This window comes from Oncorhynchus mykiss, chromosome 10 (genome assembly GCF_013265735.2).
Source record: "Oncorhynchus mykiss isolate Arlee chromosome 10, USDA_OmykA_1.1, whole genome shotgun sequence".
Taxonomy (NCBI): domain Eukaryota; kingdom Metazoa; phylum Chordata; class Actinopteri; order Salmoniformes; family Salmonidae; genus Oncorhynchus; species Oncorhynchus mykiss.
In genome coordinates, this window is record NC_048574.1 from 44,142,442 (window position 1) to 44,166,831 (window position 24,390).

Below are 24,390 nucleotides of genomic sequence, written 5' to 3' on the forward strand. Positions count from 1 at the left end.
TCTAAAAACATATTTTTTACTTATGAGGTATTGTGTGTAGAATGTAATCCATTTTGAATTCAGGCTGTACCACAACCAAAAGTAGAATAAATCAAGGGGGTATGACTACTTTCTGAAGGCACAATCCATAGAATTGCATATTATAACTCATTTAAGAGGATCTCTGTGTTTATATCTGACTCATGAACTTTGCTGAGCAGGACAGGAAACAGTTTATAACATGACTGGGAAACAGGACAGCAGCAGACAGACAAACATTCTAACAAACAAATCATGACAGAAGACGTACGAGACCAATGAAATGTGATGGTGTGTGTTAATTTATTACAAAACACAAAGCACCTACAATATTTTAATCTACCCCTTGTTTACTTCAGTGTAGCATTTGTCTTTTCTTCATAGTAATAATGCACCTGTAATTTAATAATTTTGTTTAGACAGTCACATCAAAATAACTATTGTAGCTTACTGAAAAACAGTACATACACACACAGACATTCACAGCCATTTTACTTAAACCCACACAAAAGATCAAATGAGTATCAACAAATATCAGCACATTGAGTAAAAAATAGAATTTAATATTTTAAATACAGTATTTTTAAAAATACAAATATTGATTTGAACTTTTCCATGTTATAAGCTTTAGTACTACTATTAAATGTCATTATTATTATTATTACTGTTTATGTTGAATTTACATTGTGACTATACAAGGAAATGTGAAACAGAGTTTTGGTAATTTCTTGTATTGCTCATTTTACAACAACCACCAATGATTTTACATCCTCTAAATTGTGATACTCTAAATGCCCCCCGAACCGTACCTATATATGACAGACAAAATGACATTACATAATGTGTATCCTTCTGAAAACACTACCTTTGTATTATTATATTAGTTATTATTGACACAAACATTTAGATATATTTTTTTTACAACTTTCTTAAACTGGACCCAGGCATCCATGTTTGTTTACACATTTTCAAAAATTCCAAGTCGCCTTTAAGAAACAAAATGACAAAATAATGATTGAACAAAGAACAAATCAGACCGCAAGATATAGAACAGAGTTGAGCCAATTGGCACCAAATGCTACTGTTCAATTGAAGAAAAAAAACAGAAAAAAAACACAGAATTAAAATAGTCACAAATCAAAACTTCAAATGCAAACATCCACAGCCATGAAGAACAGAAATTAATGGGTACATTATAAACCTAGAACATTTGTTTGGGAGAGTGAACAGACTGCAGAATCTCTGACAGATAATGTAGGTGAGATACTTAAGAGGGGGGAGTATGTCAATTCAGTAATGGTGTAACAATTCCTAAAGGACATGGTTTTCTTCACAGATTCAAAGCATTGTCAGAAGAAAAAAAATCATACTAAAATCCATTTGAAAAACATAAGTCACAACATTCTCAATGGATTGCTTTATTTCAGTACCAAACCTGAGGCCAAGTGTAACAATTTAAATGCGAGATAGCCTTAAAATCCAAGAAAGAAAAAACGAAGTTGGAAAATCCAGATACTCAAGCATGAATTTCAATTAACAGTGGCAACCAGTCTAATCTATTCCATCCTTCATGTCAGGGACCGTCTCCTACATTTACAGGCTTCAGCTCTCATTGGCATGTTCATACGTTTTCTTTAACAGTGAAAACACACATTCATAACGGTTTTCAGTTATTTCTAGTAATACGTCTATTCCACGTTGGTTCAATGTAGTTTCGTTGAAATTACTTTCAACCAGTGTGTGCTCAGTGGGTTTGAAAAGGATTAAAACTATGGTATCTGTCAGACTGGGCTGGAGCTTCCCATATGAGGCTGAATGTGTTGCAATTCAATGCCCCATTTGGGCACCAATATTCTTGCAGTTCAAAGATCATACACAGTACGAGGACCTCCAGGTCAAAACAACATAGGTTCTCTTTCTTCAGTCTTTCAGCGGCTGCAAGAGCAGCAGCAATCTGTTCCGCTGGCACAACAATGAAAATATAACCGTTTAAATTCCTAATTTTAGTCCCAAGTCAATTTGATCACTCATAATGGCCAATTCAGTTAATCAAACTAACGGTTTTAAGCAGCACATTCCATCTGAATCAGACGGGTTGGAGAGGACTAGCGAAGAGATCTGGAGAATCAATTATTCCAAAAAGTAGAACTGTCGCTCCCCCCCCCCCCCCCCCCCCCCCCCGATTTTGCTGCACCTTCATTGCTTCAATGTGGTGCCAACACTGCAGTAAACCTTCCCTTCTGTCTCGCACACAACTACTTGAGCAGTATTCCATTTTTTGTGTACCTATTGAGTCTACTTACAGTATAAATAAAATCTAACAACTTCAAAGTAAAGAGACACGTCAACATTTTGTTGACAATCATAATACTCTTCTTTTCTTAGACTAATAATCAATTGCACAGCCTTTTATAAAGCAGTTTTTCCACACCCACCTGGCCACCTAAGCCTATATGTATAGCCAGTCATTGCCATACGAGTCACAACTATTGTTTTTCTTGCAATTAATTGTATGTAAAGTATTGCTTAAAAACACATTGCAAGTAATTCATATGAATGCATTGTAAGACTGTGTATGTAAAGAAACCTACAAATACTCTTATGGGTGCATGTCAGTCTGACCCCATACTGCAGTCATTGTCAATGGCTATTTCTTTGTCTGGTATTTTAGTATGGCTTTTGTGTGGAGGGAGGTAATTGCATCGTTCACAATAAAGTCTTAGCCACAAGGTTACAGTCTGGTCTTAGATATCTCACTGCAGTCCTTCAGTAGTTTATCATCTGAAGGTTAGGGATAGTGGGCATCTAATATGATTCTGTCATTCAGATTGATTTGGATGTAGTTTATTCCCATATTTGAACTGACCGAGTCTTGGAGTCTTTCAACAAAGTTTGGCGGTCATGTATTAAGGCGTTATATTCCACCATCAACCTCCACAGAGGGCATCTAATACATGTACATGGGTTCTCTCTGTTTTTAAACACACTTGAATCTCTGAAGAGGTCGATGATAAATTTAAAAAAACAATCCAGAGACAATCTCCACATTCTTCATTATTAAAATCGAATAAAAACTTCTCCAATCACACCAGCCAGTCATTCATTCTTTGCAGATTCCCTGTCTCTCATGCCCTTGCATCCTCTTTCCTTGGCTTTCCTCTCTTCTCTCTAGGGCGAGTCCATCATGGCTTCCAGCATCTCTAGGAAGAGTTTGTGCATGGGCACGCCGCCTCGGGTCTTGATGCTGTAGAAGGTGGTGAGGGCGCGACCAGCTGTCTGGCGGAGAAGGGGGAGGGTGAGGAGGAGACGCCCCGCCCGCTGGGGGTCCTCGGGGCGTCGCTGGCACTCTAGCTCCAATAGGGTCTGGTGAAGGAGGTCCCTCAGCTTCTGCACCGCCTCTATGTCCTCTATGTACACAGAGTCTGGCAGGGGAGAGGGGGAGCATGGTCAGCGTGTATTTCTAAACGCTTCCTTTTGTCTTTTGGACAGAGGGTTTTGTAAGATTGTGTATGGCAGTAAACGTAGGTGATTAAGTAATAGGACGCAATGGTCCCTAACGTGACAAATATAAAAGAAATAGTGCCTTTGTACGCTAAGCAGACCGTGGGGGTGAATTTGCTGTTTACAGTAATCGTCTGTCAGTCCCTCAGGGCTGGAGTTATATGCACTTCAACAATCTCCTCAGAGAATGGGACTGAGACAAATCTTTACTAATCTGTCTGCGCTGATTTTTTTGGGGTGTAATTTTCTCTGAAATAAACTGTTTGGACCAATCTGCTGAATGAAACTGAAGTAGAGTAGTGCTTCCAATAAAGAATGTTAGTAACTTATTGTGCATATGGAGGGTTCGATATTTCAGTCTCACCTACTGCTTTCATCACATTTTCATGTTATGTCACTCCACATAATGCTGATTGGATGGATATTCTTATTTTTGTATTTTTTTGAATTTTACCCCTTTTTCTCCCCAATTTCGTGGTATCCAATTGTTGTAGTAGCTACTATCTTGTCTCATCGCTACAACTCCCGTATGGGTTCGGGAGAGACGAAGGTTGAAAGTCATGCGTCCTCCGATACACAACCCAACCAAGCCGCACTGCTTCTTAACACAGCACACATCCAACCCGGAAGCCAGCCGCACCAATGCGCCGGAGGAAACACCGTGCACCTGGCCACCTTGGTTAGCGCACACAGCCCGCCACAGGAGTCGCTGGTGCGCGATGAGACAAGGACACCCCTACCGACCAAGCCCTCCCTAACCCGGGCGACGCTAGGCCAATTGTGCGTCGCCCCACGGACCTCCCGGTCGCGGCCGGTTACGACAGAGCCTGGGCGCGAACCCAGGGACTCTGATGGCACAGATGGATGGATATTCTATGATTATACTTTGTATAGCTAGTTTACCTGAGTTGGTGAGTGCAATGGCTTTGAGCATGACAAACTCCTCCCGGTCCAGCTGCAGGGAGCGGAAGCGTCGGGCCAGCTGGCTGACGGCTGCGTTGAGCTCTGTCAGTCCAGCCACGCGAGACATCTCCTCGTCAAGGACAAAGTCCTCAGCGAACACTACCTCATCCTCACAGCCCAGGGAGCGGAAGGCCACACCCAGCACCAGCACCTCCAGCCACACCGACTGCAGCACCGACATCTGGTCTGCCAGGGACAGCGACAGGAAGCCTGCAAGGGTGGACACATGAAGGGGAGGGAGGGTTAAGGTTAGAGCAGACTGACTGCTCAATCACTAGGCAGACAGCTGATACAAAGAGACTGCATTCTAGTCCCTGAATAAGACATAGTGAACCACTGCAGGGCTACTGATAAGTGCTGAGGGCTAGTTCCAACCAACTTATTTCACTGTAGACTCATACTACATTCCTACACTCCTCCATTCTCTTCCCATGCCAATCTCCCTCCCCCACCCACCCCTCTTCCCTACCCCCTTTACCGGGGATGTGTTTGGCCCAGCCGATGATGACGACCAGTTCGCGGTCGGCGAGGTCACAGAGGGTGGTGAGTGTGCGCTGAGCCGTATCAGGCTGCAGGGGGTCAGGCATGGCAAACAGTTTCTCTGGCTCTGCCACCAGGAGGTGGGACACAATGATGCTGGAGGATCCTGGGTCACACACACACAGAAAGCAAGCATTATGGCACAACAGCTGTTACATTTACCATAAAACAAAAGATATTATGTTAATATAATGGTTTTGTTGGGAAATGAGGGCTCTTTAGAAAACTTGCCTGCACAGTTGTGTTCTTTCTTTTTCTTTTTACCCCTTTTTCTCCCCAATTTTGTGACATCCAATTTATAGTTACAGTCTTGACTCATTGCTGCAACTCCCGTACAGACTCGGGAGAGGCGAAGGTCAATGGCTGTGCATCCTCCGAAACAGAACCCAACCAAGACACACTGCTTCTTGACACAATGCCCACTTAACAAGGAAGCCAGCCACACCAATGTGTCAGAGGAAACACCATACACCTGGCAATTGTGTCAGCGTGCACTACACCCGGCCCAACACAGGAGTGACTAGTGTGTGATGGGACAAGGACATCCATGCCGGCCAAACCCTCCCCTAACCCGGACGATGCTGGGCCAATTGTGGGCCACCCCGTGGGTCTCCCGGTCACGGACGGCTGCAACAGAGATTTGACTTTAACCCAGAATCTCTAGTGCCACTCTGGAGGCCCACAGTTGTGTTCTTTCAAGACAGAACCTGACACGGTCTTCTCAGTCCCTTCCTTACCTTTCTCCCCTTCCTTCCTAAGCGGTAAAGCGGCACTCTGATAGGTCGCGCTCTCCACCTCTGGACGTCTTTTATACTTCTGCCTCCCTCCTCTGACTCGGTCCAGACGGACTCCTGCGACACACAACACCGCGACAATGAAGAGAGCGTGATAAAGAGAGTAGGAGAGAGGGAAAGAGAGACAACGAAGTTCCTTTTGCTTGGAGAAGGATGGAGATAAAGAGGCAGATCTTAATCAAATAACTACTTGTCACAAGGCATCAAACAGTGCCTCCAGACCAGACCAGACCGGTCCAATAAGGGCTTTGGATCATATGCTCACCCTCTTTCAGCATGCCCACTTTGAGGCACTTGGTGAAGCGGCACGCCTGGCAAGCCTTTCTGCGCCTCTTGGTGATCTCACATTCGTTTGACGCCGGACAGCTATATTCAATGTTACCTTAGGTAAGGCAAGTTGGTGGAAAGAAGGACCGAGAGACGAGAAGGAAGAAAAAAAACAGCGATATGAGACTTTTGTCAAAGCAATCAAGGTCTACCCCATTTCAATCCTCATACTGTCACACACTCAACTTCACCCCCACAAGCATCCTTACCCTGGATGGTTCTCTTGAAGAAGGCCTTGCAGGCTTCACACGAGGCTACACCGTAGTGGTAGCCAGAGGCTACGTCTCCACACACTAAACACAGTCTCTTAGGTAGCGTGCTCAGGGCATACTTGCACCGCCCTCCTCCGCTACCTGTGGATCCCTCCTCTGCCCCATCCCCACCCTCCTCCTTGAAGTGGCAGCGCAGGGCTGGGGTGTACAGATGGGGTGAGTAGCGCCCAACCCCGTCTCCTCTATTTCCACCTCCACCACTCTGGGAGGAGTCTGAGGAGGCTCCCCCTGGGCTGGCCCGGCCCCCACCACCTCCCTCTGGACTGCTGGGCTCTGCCTTGATGTACAGGTCTGACCGACGCTCCCTGGAAGACATGGTCACTGCAGATGGAGGGAGAGCGATGGGAGGGGGAGGGAGGGAAAACAAGTGAGACAGAGGTATTAGACTGTCACACACCCACTTCTAATGTGCCACCCTTTCATTACATTTTAGTATCAATAGACCCATCCAGACAACCAGGACAATCATCAATCCTGGCAGGTAGCCTTGTGCTTAGAGCAGTTGTGCCAGTAACCGTAAAGGTTGCTAGATTGAATCCCCGAGCTGACAAGGTCAAAATCTGTTGTTCTGCCCCTGAACGAGGCAGTTAACCCACTGTTCCTAGGCAGTCATTGTAAATAAGAATTTGTTCTTAACTGACTTGCCTGGTTAAAAAAAAAAACATTAAGATAATCAAAACTGGCGCTGAATTATATCACTAGCTTGACAACTGACAAGTCACGACGAACACTCCTTTGGGTCGACTGTCAAGCCTTCAACGGAGAACTGCATAGACTGAACATGATGTTTGCACACGCTATGCGTGTCCTTTTCCCTTATTAAACACATAAACAAAAAAATGTAGGCCTACTGGAGCTTGCAGTGTGTGTGCCTATTGCCTAATAAATATACCGCACAGCAACAACAAGTAGCCTATAAGAAAAATGGCTGCAGCAAACCAGCAAAGAATAATCTGACATAATGGGATATTTTGAAGAGACAGAGAATGGGGAGTGAAGGGCGAGTGAGAGAGTGTGTTTGTGCGTGCGTAAGTACTGTATGTTTGTGCTAAAGTGAGTGCTAAAATGCTACGGGCTGTGAGAGAGACCATAATCCCAGCTCCAACCTACTCTGCCCTCTCCAGATTAGGGTAATTAATCCACAGCAGAAGAGCAGCAATCCCTTAATGAAACCCACATAAGGAATTCCCAGTAAGGAGATGGACAACACTCTCCATTATGTCCCACCAGAACCTCCAGACAGCATCAGAGTTCTGTGTTCTATTGAATGCTGACACTTTTGCAAGGGCGATTGTACAATTCACTTAATCATCTGAACACTTTCAAAATGCAATGTAAAAATGTAACTTCAAATACAGAGATTCTGGGATTATGACAGCACACAGACAGGGATTGTGTAAAACAGGGAATTTCTGTCTGAACTCTAGACTGTAGGCCACTGGGTTTACCCTGACTCCTCCTTTCCTTTCCACAACTCAGCAGGTGGTGAAATGTGGGACATAGTACTTATTTTGGTCCAGTGGCCCAAAGCTTCTCAAACGCTGTACACTCTGGCCTGTAATCTTTACGCCTTTACATAACATGTCCACCCTACTACAGTGTAAAGATTGTACGGCTGTTGTAGCTCCCACATTTGGCATGGATGACTATTTATTTGTATTAATTCCCCATCATCTGTGAAAATATTCAATAATTAACATTGTTTGATAATGATGATCCCTAGCCATAGATAAAAATACTTTCCAGTCTTCACAAATTAACATGTCTTAGACTTGAAGTGCCAAAACAGACATGTAAATTATCTGACAAATGCCGGGAGGTCTTCACCCCCCCCCCCCCCCTAGTTAGCTAGGTAGCAAGCTAAAGATGTTAGCAGCAATGCCTTTGCTAGCTATTTGAATGCACTTGAAGCCGGGCAAAGCCATTCGTGAGATTGTGAAGGAGGCAGGTTGAGCAGATAAAGGAAAGAGTGAGGACAATAGGAAAATGAATGCCACCGAGCAGGTAAAGGAAAGAGTGAGGATAATAAGAAAATTAATGCCACATCCCTATTATGTTGCTAGAATTTATGAGGAATGTGGCTATACAATTAGCTAACGTTACAGCTAGGTATCACAGTTAGCCGTGTTAACAAGTGAAGTTCCATTTGTGGCGTTTGTACATCCTCAAGACAACTAGCCTTTCGGGCAAATATGAACTATTAAGATCTGTGTGGATGTTCAGGTATTTAGCTGAATGGAAAACGTACATTTAGTTAACAGCTAGGTAGCTAAAGTTAGTTCATCACAACTTTAAGGGCTAAAGAAAATAACCAGGCAGTAGCTAGCTAGCATACCATTCGTATGTGTTGACTTTCCTCATCAGGTGACATCAACTTACTTCTAGCTAAGCTAGCTAGTTAGTTACTAAACTGACTAGCCCAACTCCCTCAAGGTACCTTGAGTTCCTCAAGTATCTGGTTGCCCTCGGCGATATTACCACGGGAGTTTGTGTTGACAGGATACACAACGTAGGTAACGCGCTATAACGCTTCTAAAAACGTGTCGAATTCAAATGTTCGTTTTCAGACAGGATTGGAGAGATGGGAGGTCTGGTGCATGATAGGAAGTAGCTACTAATATTTCAATGACAGAGAAGGGTGACACAGTACTGGGGTAGTGGCTACTACAGTTCGCTGCATATGACAAAAGGCAGGGGGAAAAAAATAAAAACACTTTACCTTCTGATCTGTGAAATGATGCAACTCCTCAAACTGTTATGAGGTTTATCCACAGGCTGAGAGGCCAATACTTTATCTTAGTGCTTAATTAAAATCAATCAGTTTGACCATATCTTAAATAGTTTCAGCATACAACTTCACAACAGCAATATTTAGATCACTGGCTATTTTACATCCATAATTATTGGTGGTTCAGATTTGATTAAAGGCTATATTAAAAGCAATTACCTGTGTGCTGTGCTGCAGGAAAGCCTTATTGGTCTCTTCTGCTGGTAACCCCACTCACTCTCTATTGGTTTAGAATTGTGGCTATGGTCTGGGTAGAACAGTCCAATTATTAGGAAACCTAAGAAGGCAGACAAAACATTTACTGATTTCTCCTCACGCTATGTCTTATTATGTTCATGTTCAAAATCCATGTGTCCTGAAGAGTGTATCACAGGACAAGGACATAACATATTAACTCTTGGTCTCCCAATTCTGACTTTATATTTTCGAAATCTTAACTCCAACACTATATAAATGGTTGCTTTATCCAACATAAGCCTGAAGATGCTAGCATCCTTGTCATAGAGGGGTCAATCGTATTTTAAGCACTCTGTCTAGGTGTTTCACACTTATTAGGGTATGGAAATGTATAGCCAAGAAAGTGTGCGTGTGCGTGTGTGTGTGTGTGTGTTGGAGAAAGAGAGTTACAGAGATTTGTGAAAAGCTTTGTAAAACTACTAAACTACTCCTAATCTCTAAACCAAATAGTAAGGTATAACTGAGTGACTATCATACACTGTGTCCTGTTCTCTTCATCAACACCATTTGGTTTAAAATGCTAGACAGAAGTCGAAACCATTGCTTTGACTTTCTCACAGGCACAATTTAGCTCATTGCAGTAGCCTTTTCTCATTACCATACAAGCACTCAAGCACATGTTTCTGCACACTACACCCAACCACCCCTCCCCCTTACTCTCACCCTCTGACACATTCCAAAGGTCAAAGTCACAGGAAAGCTTGAAGGACAGATAGAGTAACTGCAATTCTGCCTCTCACACACACACTCACACACACTCACACACACACACACACACACACACACACAAACACACACACACACACACAAAGGCTTAAATTGGGTGATAATTCACAAGGTTTTGAGAGAAGGGGGCAAATCAAATATTGGAAGAAATGTTAGGAGATAAAATGACAAAATGGGTATATTACTGGGTAAAATATAATGATAAAGTATCTCTGATTTACATGTATAAGTATAACATTTTCATATTTGAGGTTAAAAAAAATACTTGTCTTTGGGATATGACACAGTGCCATAACTACTGTTCACACGCATCACAATAGTTTAATCTAAAGTGAAGCTTTAAAACTTTCCAGTTTACCCGACAGACAAATAACAAGTCTAAAACAGTTACTAGATAGCGTCATCTGTTTACTAACTCAAGTTCTGCATGATTATAGCTCATCTAGTGCATTATAAAAAGGTTTAAAAGGCTTTGAATGACCATTGTGAGCTCTGAGCACAGTAAACCTATCTTGACAGTTGACACTTCAAACAATGCCAACAGCATCATCAAAATACCCTTATGTCTCTACTTCCTTTGTCTGGTATTAGTTTTTTAGTTAACTATATACAGTACCAGTCAAAGGTTTGGACACACCTACTCATTCAAGAGTTTTTCTTTATTTTTAACATTTTCTACATTGTAGAATAATAGTGAAGACATCAGAACTATGAAATAACACATATCATGTAGTAACCAAAGAAATGTTAAACAAATCAAAATACATTTTATATTCTTCAAAGTTGCCTTTTGCCTTCATGACAGCTTTGCACACTCTTGGCATTCTCTCAACCAGCAATACACTGAATGCTTTTCCAACAGACTTGAAGAAGTTCCCATATATACTGAGCACTTGTTGGCTGCTTGTCCTTCACTCTGAGGTCCAACTCATCCCAAACCATCTCAATATTGGGTTGTCAGGTGATTGTGGAGGCCAGGTCATCTGATGCAGCACTCCATCACTCTCCTTCTTGGTCAAATAGCCTTTACACAGCCTGGAGGTGTGTTTTGGGTCATTGTCCTGTTGAAAAACAAATGATAGTCCCACTTAATGCAAACCAGATGGGATGGCGTATCGCTGCAGAATGCTGTGGTAGCCATGCTGGTTAAGTGCACCTTGAATTCTAAATAAATCACTGACAGTGTCACCAGCAAAGTACCCCCACACCACCATCACACCTCCTCTTCCATGCTTCACAGTGGGAACTTCACATGTGTAGATTATCCGTTCACCTACTCTGCGTTTCACAAAGACACGGAAGATGGAACCAACAATTCCACATTTGGACTCGTCAGACCAAAGGACAGATTTCCACCGGTCTAATGTCCATTGCTCGTGTTTCTTGGCCCAAGCAAGTCTCTTACTCTTATTGGTGTCCTTTAGTAGTGGTTTCTTTGCAGCAATTCAACCATGAAGGCCTGTTGCGATTTGTGTCTGTTACTTGAACTCCGTGAAGCATTTATTTGGGCTGTAATTTCTGAGGCTGGTAACTCTAATGAATTTGTCCTCTGCTGCAGAGGTAACTCTGGGTCTTCCTTTCCTGTGGCGGTCCTCATGAGAGCCAGTTTCATCATAGCATTTGATGGTTTTTGCGACTGCACTTGAAGAAACATTCAAAATTCTTGAACTTTTCCGGGTTGACTGACCTTCATTTCTTAAAGTAGTGATGGACTTTCGTTTCTCTTTGCTTATTTGAGCACTTATTGACATAATATGGAGTTGGTATTTTACAAAATAGGGCTATATTCTGTATACCACCCCTATCTTTTCACAACACAGCTGATTGGCTCAAACGCATTAAGAAGGAAAGAAATTCCACAGATTAACTTTTAACAAGGCATACCTGTTCATTGAAATGTATTCCAGGTGACTACCTCATGAAGCTGGTAGAGAGAATGCCAAGAGTGTGCAAAGGTGTCATCAAGGCAAAGGGTGGCTACTTTGAAGAATCTGGTCTGATGAGTCCAAATATTAGATTTTTCGTTCCATCTGCCGTGTCTTTGTGAAACGCAGAGTAGGTTAACAGATGATCTCCACATGTGTGGTTCCCACTGTGAAGCATGGAGGAGGAGGTGTGATGGTGTGGAGGCGCTTTGCTGGTGACACTGTCAGTGATTTATTTAGAATTCAAGGCACACTTAATCAGCATGGCTACCACAGCATTCTGCAGCGATACGCAATCCCATCTGGCTTGTGCTTAGTGGGACTATCATTTGTTTTTCAACAGGACAATGACCCAAAACACACCTCCAGGCTGTGTACAAGAAGAGTGATACAAGGAGAGTGATGGTGCTGCATCAGATGACCTGGCCTCCACAATCACCCGACCTCAAACCAATTAAGATGGTTTGGGATGAGTTGGACCTCAGAGTGACGGAAAAGCAGCCAACAAGTGCTCAGTATATGTGGGAACTCCTTCAAGTCTGTTGGAAAAGCATTCCATGCGAAGCTGCTTGAGAGAGTGGCAAGAGTGTGCAATGCTGTCATGAAGGCAAAGGGTGGCTACTTTGAAGAATATAAAATGTATTTTGATTTGTTTAACACTTTTTTGGTTACCACATGATTCCATTTGTGTTATTTCATTGTTTTGATGTCATCACTATTATTCTACAACGTAGAACATAGTACAAATAAAGAAAAACTCTTGAATGAGTAGGTGTGTCCATACTGTTGACTGGAACTGTATGTAAATGTTCCTTATCTCAGAGTAAGAACTATTACAGCACAACTGTTCTGTGTAAGTGAGGACTGAGGAGTATGACATATCTAAAGTTCATGAAAGCTTTGCATGCGCCACACTGTGGAGACATTGAGGACAGCAGAAGTGGGCCTTGCCCACTTATCTCAGACTGGTGAAAGGTTAATTGCAAAATGGGATTATTGCTTCTTTAATCTCTGTTAACTCAGAACTAAAGTCATGTGTAATTGGTCAGATGCTCGATTAAGTTCTGGGTCCATACGTGTAAAGATAAGAAATAGAACGAGGATTCGGAACCGGAACGAAGAGCTCCACCCTCTCTCTTTGTAAGTTACAGACAAGTCTATGGGCCAATTGTTCCCTCCCCTTCCAAAATTCGAAAGATGCTATCACCTGCGAAATCATGATTGCCAAAAGCACTGGAACTTGTGCTGCTCGTTATCTCAATCTCACGCATACAGTTGTATTCTGAAAGATCTATGATACCATTTACAGTGGGGCAAAAAAGGTATTTAGTCAGCCACCAATTGTGCAAGTTCTCCCACTTAAAAAGATGAGAGAGGCCTGTAATTTTCATCATAGGTACACTTCAACTATGACAGACAAAATGAGAAAGACAATCCAGAAAATCACATTGTAGGATTTTTTATGAATTTATTTGCAAATTATGGTGGAAAATAAGTATTTGGTCAATAACAAAAGTTTATCTCAATACTTTGTTATATACCCTTTGTTGGCAATGACAGAGGTCAAACGTTTTCTGTAAGTCTTCACAAGGTTTTCACACACTGTTGCTGGTATTTTGTTTATTTCCTAATAAATGGAAGACAATTGCTCCCACAGTTGATTTCTTCAAATCAAGCTGCTTACCTATTGCAGATTCAGTCTTCCCAGCCTGGTGCAGGTCTACAATTTTGTTTCTGGTGTCCTTTGACAGCTCTTTGGTCTTGGCCAAAATGGAATTTGGAGTGTGACTGTTTGAGGTTGTGGACAGGTGTCTTTTATACTGATAACAAGTTCAAACAGGTGCCATTAATACAGGTAACGAGTGGAGGACAGAGGAGCCTCTTAAAGAAGAAGTTACAGGTCTGTGAGAGCCAGAAATCTTGCTTGTTTGTAGGTGACCAAATACTTATTTTCCACCATAATTTGCAAATAAATTCATTAAAAATCCTACAGTGACTTTCTGGATTTTTTTTCTAATTTTGTCTGTCATAGTTGAAGTGTACCTATGATGAAAATTACAGGCCTCTCTCATCTTTTTAAGTGGGAGAACTTGCACAATTGGTGGCTGACTAAATACTTTTTTGCCCCACTGTATGTTTACATAGTCTGTACATTATGGCTTCTTACAGGCCCATTGCAGTCAAAAATATGATTTTCCTATGTTTTAGATTTACATTGCATTCAGAAAGTATTCAGACCCCTTCACTTTTTCCACTTTGTTATGTTACAGCTTTATTCTAAAATCGATTCAATTGTTTTTTTCCCTCATCAATCTACACATAATACCCCATAATGACAAAGCAAAAACTGAAATATCACATTTCCGTAAGTATTCAGACCCTTTACTTTGTTGAAGCACATTTGGCAGCGATTACAGCCTCAAGCCTTCTTGGGAATGACACTACAAGCTTGGCACACCTGTATTTTGGGAGTTTCCCCCATTCTTCTCTGCAGATCCTCTCAAGCTCTGTCAGGTTGGATGGGGAGCGTCGCTGCACAGCTAATTTCAGGTCTCCAGAGATGTTAGATCAGATTCAAGTCTAGGCTTTGGCTGGGCCACTCAGGGACACGCTGAGACTTGTCCCAAAGCCACTCCTGCGTTGTCTTGGCTGTGTGCTTAGGATTGTTGTCCTGTTGGAAGGTGAACCTTCGCCCCAGTCAGGTCCTGAGTGCTCTGGAGCAGTTTTTCATTTTGCTTCGTTCATCTTTCCCTCGATTCTGACTAGTCTCCCAGTCCCTGCCACTGAAAAACATCCCCACAGCATGATGCTGCCACCATGCTTCACCGTTGGGATTTTTAAATGTTTTAAATGTAGCCTTTATTTAACTAGGCAAGTCAGTTTAGTACAAATTCTTATTTACAATGACGGTCTACACCGGCCAAACCCAGACGACACTGGGACGATTGTGCACCGCCCAATGGTGCTAGGTTTCCTCCAGATGTGACACTTGGCATTGAGGCCAAAGAGTTCAATCTTGATTTCCTCAGACCAGAGAATCTTGTTTCTCATGGTCTGAGAGTCCTTTACGTGCCTTTTGGCAAACTCCAAGTAGGCTGGCATGTGTCTTTTACTGAGGAGTGTGTTCCGTCTGGCCACTCTACCATAAAGGCCTGATTGGTGGAGTGCTGCAGAGATGGTTGGCCTTCTGGAAGGTTTTCTCCTCCACAGAGGAACTCTGGAGCTCTGTCAGAGGGACCATCAGGTTCTTGGTTACCTCCCTGACCAAGACCCTTCTCCCCAGATTGCTCTAGCTCTAGGAAGAGTCTTGGTGGTTCCAAACTTCTTCCATTTAAGAATGATGGAGGCCACTATGGTCTTGGGGACCTTCAATGCTGAAGACATTTTTTGGTACCCTTCCCCAGATCTGTACCTCGACACAATCCTGTCTCGAAGCGCTACAGACAATTCCTTCGACCTCATGACTTGACTGTCAACTGAGGAACCTTATATAGGTGTGTCTATATACAGTTGAAGTCGTAAGTTTACATACAGTTGTGGACATATTTTTGAGAATGACACAAATATGAATTTTCACAAAGTCTGCTGCCTCAGTTTGTATGATGGCAATTTTCATATACTCCAGAATGTTATGAAGAGTGATCAGATTAATTGCAAAGTCCCTCTTTCCCATGCAAATGAACTGAATCCCCAAAAAACATTTCCACTGCATTTCAGCCCTGCCACAAAAGGACCAGCTGACATCATGTCAGTGATTCTCTCGTTAACACAGGTGTGAGTGTTGATGAGGAAAATGCTGGAGATCACTGTCATGCTGATTGAGTTTGAATAACAGACTGGATGCTTCTAAAGGAGGGTGGTGCTTAGAATCATTGTTCTTCCTCTGTCAACCATGGTTACCTGCAAGGAAACATGTGCCGTCATCATTGCTTTGCATAAAAAGGGCTTCACAGGCAAGGATATTGCTGCCAGTAAGATTGCACCTAAATCAACCATTTATCGGATCATAAAGAACTTCAAGAAGATCAGTTCAATTGTTGTGAAGAAAGCTTCAGGGCGCCCAAGAAAGGACTGTCTCCTAAAGTTGATTCAGCTGCGGGATCGGGTCACCACCAGTACAGAGCTTGCTCAGGAATGGCAGCAGGCAGGTGTGAGTGCATCTGCATCTGCACGTACAGTGAGATGCAGATGTTAATGCGAGTGTAGCGAAATGCTTGTGCTTCTAGTTCCGACAATGCAGTAATAACCAACAAGTAATCTAACTAACAATTCCAAAACTACTGTCTTATACACAGTGTAAGGGGATAAATAATATGTACATAAGGATATATGAATGAGTGATGGTACAGAGCAGCATAGGCAGGATACAGTAGATGGTATCGAGTACAGTATATACATGAGGTGAGTATGTAAACAAAGTGGCATAGTTAAAGTGGCTAGTGATACATGTATTACATAAGGATGCAGTCGATGATATAGAGTACAGCATATACGTATGCATATGAGATGAATAATGTAGGGTAAGTAACATTATATAAGGTAGCATTGTTTAAAGTGGCTAGTGATGTATTTACATCATTTCCCATCAATTCCCATTATTAAAGTGGCTGGAGTTGAGTCAGTGTCAGTGTCAGTGTGTTGGCAGCAGCCACTCAATGTTAGTGGTGGCTGTTTAACAGTCTGATGGCCTTGAGATAGAAGCTGTTTTTCAGTCTTTCGGTCCCAGCTTTGATGCACCTGTACTGACCTCGCCTTCTGGATGATAGCGGGGTGAACAGGCAGTGGCTCGGGTGGTTGATGTCCTTGATGATCTTTATGGCCTTCCTGTAACATCGGGTGGTGTAGGTGTCCTGGAGGGCAGGTAGTTTGCCCCCGGTGATGCGTTGTGCAGACCTCACTACCCTCTGGAGAGCCTTACGGTTGTGGGCGGAGCAGTTGCCATACCAGGCGGTGATACAGCCCGCCAGGATGCTCTCGATTGTGCATCTGTAGAAGTTTGTGAGTGCTTTTGGTGACAAACCGAATTTCTTCAGCTTTCTGAGGTTGAAGAGGCGCTGCTGCGCCTTCTTCACGATGCTGTCTGTGTGAGTGGACCAATTCAGTTTGTCTGTGATGTGTATGGCGAGGAACTTAAAACTTGCTACCCTCTCCACTACTGTTCCATCGATGTGGATAGGGGGGTGTTCCCTCTGCTGTTTCCTGAAGTCCACAATCATCTCCTTAGTTTTGTTGACGTTGAGTGTGAGGTTATTTTCCTGACACCACACTCCGAGGGCCCACACCTCCTCCCTGTAGGCTGTCTCGTCGTTGTTGGTAATCAAGCCTACCACTGTTGTGTCGTCCGCAAACTTGATGATTGAGTTGGAGGCGTGCGTGGCCACGCAGTCGTGGGTGAACAGGGAGTACAGGAGAGGGCTCAGAACGCACCCTTGTGGGGCCCCAGTGTTGAGGATCAGCGGGGTGGAGATGTTGTTGCCTACCCTCACCACCTGGGGGCGGCCCGTCAGGAAGTCCAGTACCCAGTTGCACAGGGCGGGGTCGAGACTCAGGGTCTCGAGCTTGATGACGAGCTTGGAGGGTACTATGGTGTTGAATGCCGAGCTGTAGTCGATGAACAGCATTCTCACATAGGTATTCCTCTTGTCCAGATGGGTTAGGGCAGTGTGCAGTGTGGTTGAGATTGCATCGTCTGTGGACCTATTTGGGCGGTAAGCAAATTGGAGTGGGTCTAGGGTGTCGGGTAGGGTGGAGGTGATATGGTCCTTGACTAGTCTCAAAGCACTTCATGATGACGGAAGTGAGTGCTACGGGGCGGTAGTCGTTTAGCTCAGTTACCTTAGCTTTCTTGGGAACAGGAACAATGGTGGCCCTCTTTAAGCATGTGGGAACAGCAGACTGGTATAGGGATTGATTGAATATGTCCGTAAACACACCGGCCAGCTGGTCTGCGCATGCTCTGAGGGCGCGGCTGGGGATGCCGTCTGGGCCTGCAGCCTTGCGAGGGTTAACACGTTTAAATGTTTTACTCACCTTGGCTGCAGTGAAGGAGAGTCCGCATGTTTTCGTTGCAGGCCGTGTCAGTGGCACTGTATTGTCCTCAAAGCGGGCAAAAAAGTTATTTAGTCTGCCTGGGAGCAGGACATCCTGGTCCGTGACTGGGCTGGATTTCTTCTTGTAGTCCGTGATTGACTGTAGACCCTGCCACATGCCTCTTGTGTCTGAGCCGTTGAATTGAGATTCTACTTTGTCTCTGTACTGACGCTTAGCTTGTTTGATAGCCTTGCGGAGGGAATAGCTGCACTGTTTGTATTCGGTCATGTTACCAGTCACCTTGCCCTGATTAAAAGCAGTGGTTCGCGCTTTCAGTTTCACGCGAATGCTGCCATCAATCCACGGTTTCTGGTTAGGGAATGTTTTAGTCGTTGCTATGGGAACGACATCTTCAACGCACGTTCTAATGAACTCGCACACCGAATCAGCGTATTCGTCAATATTGTTATCTGACGCAATACGAAACATGTCCCAGTCCACGTGATGGAAGCAGTCTTGGAGTGTGGAGTCAGCTTGGTCGGACCAGCGTTGGACAGACCTCAGCGTGGGAGCCTCTTGTTTTAGTTTCTGTCTGTAGGCAGGGATCAACAAAATGGAGTCGTGGTCAGCTTTTCCGAAAGGAGGGCGGGGCAGGGCCTTATATGCGTCGCGGAAGTTAGAGTAACAATGATCCAAGGTTTTTCCACCCCTGGTTGCGCAATCAATATGCTGATAAAATTTAGGGAGTCTTGTTTTCAGATTAGCTTTGTTAAAAACCCCAGCTACAATGAATGCAGCCTCCGGATAAATGGATTCCAGTTTGCAAAGAGTCAAATAAAGTTTGTTCAGAGCCATCGATGTGTCTGCTTGGGGGGGGATATATACGGCTGTGATTATAATCGAAGAGAATTCTCTTGGTAGATAATGCGGTCTACATTTGATTGTGAGGAATTCTAAATCAGGTGAACAGAAGGATTTGAGTTCCTGTATGTTTCTTTCATCACACCATGTCTCGTTAGCCATAAGGCATACGCCCCCGCCCCTCTTCTTACCAGAAAGATGTTTGTTTCTGTCGGCGCGATGCGTGGAGAAACCCGCTGGCTGCACCGCCTCCGATAGCGTCTCTCCAGTGAGCCATGTTTCCGTGAAGCAAAGAACGTTACAGTCTCTGATGTCTCTCTGGAATGCTACCCTTGCTCGGATTTCATCAACCTTGTTGTCAAGAGACTGGACATTGGCGAGAAGGGTCGCTGCATGGGATCCATTCCGTTGTCCTGGGTGAAAGGCAGAACACAGGATCCGCGTCGCGAAAAACATATTCTTGGTCGTACTGATGGTGAGTTGACGCTGATCTTATATTCAGTAGTTCTTCTCGACTGTATGTAATGAAACCTAAGATGACCTGGTGTACTAATGTAAGAAATAACACGTAAAAAAACAAAACACTGCATAGTTTCCTAGGAACGCGAAGCGAGGCGGCCATCTCTGTCGGCGCCGGAAGTACACAGGAACAGTTTGGTGACGAACAATGCCTTTTCCAGCATGATGGAGCACCTTGCCATAAGGTAAAAGTGATAACTAAGTGGCTCAGGAACAAACACATCAATATTTTGGGTCCATGGCCAGGAAACTCCCCAGACCTTAATCCCACTGAGAACTTGTGGTCAATCCTCAAGAAGCGGGTGGACAAACAAAAACATCTGTCATCAGCCAAGACATCAGTCATGAAGTTAAAGCTTGGTCGCAAATGGGTCTTCCAAATGGACAATGACCCCAAGCATACTTCCAATGTTGTGGTAAAATGGCTTAAGGACAACAAAGTCAAGGTATTGGAGTGGCCATCACAAAGCCCTGACCTCAATCCCATAGACATGTTGTGGGTAGAACTGAAAAGGTGTGTGCAAGCAAGGAGACCTACAAACCTGACTCAGTTACACCAGCTCTGTCAGGAGGAATGGGCCAAAATTCACCCAACTTATTGTGGGAAGCTTGTGGAAGGCTATCCGAAATGTTTGACCCAAGTTAAACAATTTAAAGTCAATGCTATCAAATACTAATTGAGTGTATGTAAACTTCTGACCCACTGGGATTGTGATGAAAGAAATAAAAGCTGAAATAAATCATTCTCTCTATTATTATTCTGACATTTCACATTCTTAAAATAAAGTGGTGATCCTAACTGACCTAAGACAGGGAATTTTTACTAGAATTAAATGTCAGGAATTGTGAAAAACTGAGGTTAAATGTATTTGGCTAAGGTGTATGTAAACTTCCGACATCGACTGTAAGTCATGTCCAATCAATTGAATTTACAAATGTTGGACTCCAATCAAGTTATATAAACATCTCAAGGATGATCAGTGGAAATAGTATGTACGTGAGCTCAATTTCAAGTCTCATTGGAAAGGGTTTGAAAACTTATGTAAACTTGATTTAAGTTTTGTATTTATTTTAAAATTTGCAAAAATTTTGAAAAACATGTTTTCGCTTTGTCATTATGGGGTATTGTGTGTAGATTGATGAGGCATTTTTTATTTAATCCATTTTAGAATAAGGCTGTAACGTAACAAAATGTGGAAAAGGGATGGGGTCTGAATATTTTCCGAATGCACTATATTTCCACAATAGGAGGTTGGAATAATACTGTGAAATTGTGAAAATTATAATGTCCTTTAGTGTGAGAGCTGTTTGAAAAGACCACCTGAAATTTCAGCCTGTTTTGGTGGAAGGGAGTTTTGGCCTTCCACGGTGACGTCACCATGGGATAAATGAGTTAATAGACCAATAAGAAAGAGTTCCAAACCTCTGCCAATAACAGCTCGTTTTCAATTTCCACCTCCCCACTCAAAACAATTCCCAGACAGTCCAAGCAAAATTCTCATTTGAGAAATTTCTCTTAGCTAAGAATATTTTAGTTTTAACTTTAAATGGTAAAAAAAAGAAAACAATCACAGTAAGGTACTTCATTGTTACCCAGAAATGATTTGACATTGAGATAAAAACGGCTGCATCAGACCTTTAAGTTTCAAGTCACATGCACAAGTACAGTGAAATACCTTTCTTGCAAGAAACCCAACAATGCAGTAATCAATAACAATGTAATACTAAAAATAACAAGGTAGAAAAAAAACAAGATATAAAAAGAAGAATAAGAATAAGATGATAAAGTAAGTAAGCATACTATCTATATACAGGGTCAGTTCCAGTACCATGTTTACAATGTGTAGGGATACTGGATCAGGAATCTCAATCAGGTCCTGGAGGGCCATAATTTGCACAGGTCATTGCCTTGGGAGACTATTCCAGGGGTGTCAGTTGTGTACAATTATGTATATAAACCCTGGATTGCTGATGCTATGCATTGGGCAATAAGAGGCTTTTATGCCACCGGTCAGCCATATTGGCACTCCCCAGAAGAATCAGTCCTCCATAATAGGAATGAGTGGAATTCTACAGTATTGAAATAGAAAAATGTTTTTGTCAAAATTACAAGTTTTTAAAGTATGTTGTTGTAGTGGGGACAGTAACATAACTTTCCCAAAAGTATGTTTAGCTCACACAATATACTTTAAAGTATGAATTTAGGTAGAATAACCGTGGCAAAAAAAGAAATGTAGACATTAATAAATGCATTTCTATAGCTTTCAAAATAGGCTTTACAACGGTGTGTGTGTGAGGGGGGGGGGGGGGGGGGGGGGGCAAGGATGCGCGTTTGGCTTCAAAACAGTGCCCCCTGTCAGTCATCTAGTGTGTATATATATATATATATATATATATATATATATATAAAGCCTAGCTCAAGACCAAAAATGTAAAAGTAGGCTTTGCCATACCCAAGGTTTAGCTGGACTGACGCCATTGCATATTCAATTGCATGCTGAACACCGATTAAATGTAGGTTACTAACTCAACAGCAGTTGAGAAACTGGACTGTATGTGTTGAACAGGACTGTGTAAAGCATCAGACTGTTCAAATTATGGTTGTCACTCAGTATGCCATCAAAGACTATTGGTCAGGACTAGCCTTTACCTGGAGAAAATAATTTTAAGCGTTAGGCAAAGATCAGAAACCAGAAGTAGTCAATTGCAATCCAAAAACCAAATCCACTATCGCTAAAGTAAAGCTACTTTATACATTTGTTTGGTTCCATTTCATACCAAACTGGTTGGATTGATACATGCTGTAGACTTCATGGGAATCTGTAGATGACCAAATTGTGCTGAGGACTGACAGTACAGGTAGGCTATATACAATAGGTTATAGAGGGGGTGGATCTTGCTCAATGGATCAGTCACGAAGTCCTAGAGACACAACACACTTGCCAAAGCATTCGGTAGTTTATTATTACAGCAACGCACGGTTACCATTATCGTTGTCACGCAAAGTTAATCAGCTGCGGAATAGAGGAACCGTGCGAGCCAAAGTAATACAGTAAACTATATGTGCACAGATTTACAATGTTGACCATTATGAAATACTTACTTGTATTTGTGAGAACATCGCTGGAAAGAGTTCTCAACCCAAGCAGTACCGTAGCTACGGAAGCCACAGATAACTCCACTACAATGATGTATGTCGACCGGTTTAGCCACAGTTATTAAGATCACGGTGTTTTCGACATTGCCACAAGAGTGGATGTAGATCGTGAACCACTACCCCCCCCCCAAAAAAATAATAATATCATATAACATTTATGTAGGCCTATATTTAAATAGCAGGATCTCAGAGGCGACGAGTCGTCGTAGCGCAAAATGTTTTCAAAAGTATTGTTTGAGAATAAAAACAATGTATCAAGGGCCACAGCGTTGAAAGAATGATTGCAGGTGATACAATTGGTCAACCCGATTTGGTAGACTATTTAATCCATAGGCTATTCTCTTATCCAGCCTAGTCCCGCATATTGATGTTACTTTCTGTAGCCTACTGTGTGTTCTATATTATTTTCGCTGCTACAATTGAGGCTCTAGTTACGTATATCCCTTATCCATTCTCCTCCCTCTCTCCATTTGCGTCTGCTGTGTCTCCGTAATCCGTTACGTCCGTGCACGCCCTCCAATCCAGCCTCCTTCTATTAGCGTAATCGGTGTTGCAACAATGAAAAATCCTAGGTATACGGTAGTCTAATGTAGCGTCTGCCTGAATCACTTTTGTAGTTTAAAAAAAAATACGACCCATGTATTAAAAAATAAATGTTGTGATCATAACCCAGGCCATATAGGTCCTATACTATTTAGATCATTCTCACTACCAACATGAGAAAGCACAGTAAAATTACCTGGTTTATTCTTGTATCTAATATTGAATGATATACTGTCTCTAGGCTCCAATGCAAACCAGTAATATGCCATAATTTGTTTAATTAACAGGTTTCAGGGATTTCAATAGAAATGTAAATGTGTAGCCCACATTTGAAATGTTAAATAGTTGGATCGATATACTACCTAGAACTATGCCTAGAACTACCCCGTAGTTGGGCCTACAAACTTCCATAAAGGCTGCTCTTTGGATTGCCTATGCAGTTTGATCATTTGTAGGTCTACTTAATTTCTGAGGTGGCTATTTGATTATGCAATCCGCATTTACTTAGGCTACACAATGTACATTCTGCACTCTTCCCAGTCCTGTCATACCTGAGATCCTAATTAATAATAGGCTTCAAGTGGTTTATTATACGCCAATTTACAAAATTCATTAGGCCGACATTCGTACTTTTTTGTAATGCAGTGGAATGAATGTTCCCCTATGGATAACACCACACCATAGTAAATCACACAGCGTTTAGGATGGCATGGAAAATGTTTGCAGCCACGCTTAGTCAACTCGGTCTTGTGACACTGACCCGGCTCACTCCGCTACAGGCCCCACTCGTCAACTGCTACACCGAGTTTTTGCATCGAGGCGAAGGAAGTGGGGGTCAGTGGATGACTGTAAGGAGATGAGAAGAGCTAGAACCGGAGTCTCGAATCCGCTTGGTAACATGACCATAACCTGGCATCGAGAGAGGAAGGGAGAGGGGTGCGCGTTCTCCCTGGGCTCTTGCAATGGTTTCACCAAAAAGTGCGGACAACCCCAGTCTCGGAAAATTATTCAGTAGTATTTTTTTTAAATAGCTTAACACATAGGCCTATTTGACATTAAATATGCTTTAATCAAACCCATCAATCATAAAATAATTACGTTATAATAATGTACATTCACGTGTTAGAAGCACTATGGTAGCATATATGGTTTAGACGAGATGTTGTTAACCTATAGACACTGCAGAAAG

The 24,390-nt window shown here is 42.7% G+C and overlaps 1 protein-coding gene across 4 annotated transcripts; it reads right to left on the minus strand.

The window, feature by feature from the left end:
* Nucleotides 1-302: 302 nt before the first annotated feature.
* LOC110533988 (steroid hormone receptor ERR1) lies at nucleotides 303-23,125 on the minus strand. 4 transcript variants are annotated; one of them, XM_021618605.2, is made up of 8 exons: nucleotides 22,605-23,125; nucleotides 9,363-9,480; nucleotides 6,353-6,736; nucleotides 6,082-6,198; nucleotides 5,760-5,873; nucleotides 4,961-5,128; nucleotides 4,423-4,692; nucleotides 303-3,440 (listed from the first exon to the last, which is right to left on the minus strand). In XM_021618605.2, exons 3-8 carry the CDS (start codon nucleotides 6,729-6,731, stop codon nucleotides 3,187-3,189), a joined length of 1,302 nt encoding a protein of 433 aa, XP_021474280.2. In that variant the 5' UTR covers nucleotides 6,732-6,736; nucleotides 9,363-9,480; nucleotides 22,605-23,125; the 3' UTR covers nucleotides 303-3,186. The 4 variants fall into 4 exon arrangements, with proteins under 4 accessions (XP_021474280.2, XP_021474277.2, XP_021474278.2 ...); XM_021618602.2 differs by lacking the exon at nucleotides 9,363-9,480; XM_021618603.2 differs by lacking the exons at nucleotides 9,363-9,480; nucleotides 22,605-23,125 and adding an exon at nucleotides 8,853-9,116.
* Between the last annotated feature and the right edge of the window lie 1,265 nt (nucleotides 23,126-24,390).

Bases quoted from the DNA above. Each gene is read 5' to 3' on its own strand.
- LOC110533988 (XM_021618602.2), bottom strand. The intron at 6,199-6,352 runs GTAAGGATGCTT...GCCTTACCTAAG, and splicing joins CTTCAAGAGAACCATCCAGG to GTAACATTGAATATAGCTGT. The intron at 4,693-4,960 runs GTAAAGGGGGTA...CCACCCTTGCAG, and splicing joins CTGGGCCAAACACATCCCCG to GCTTCCTGTCGCTGTCCCTG.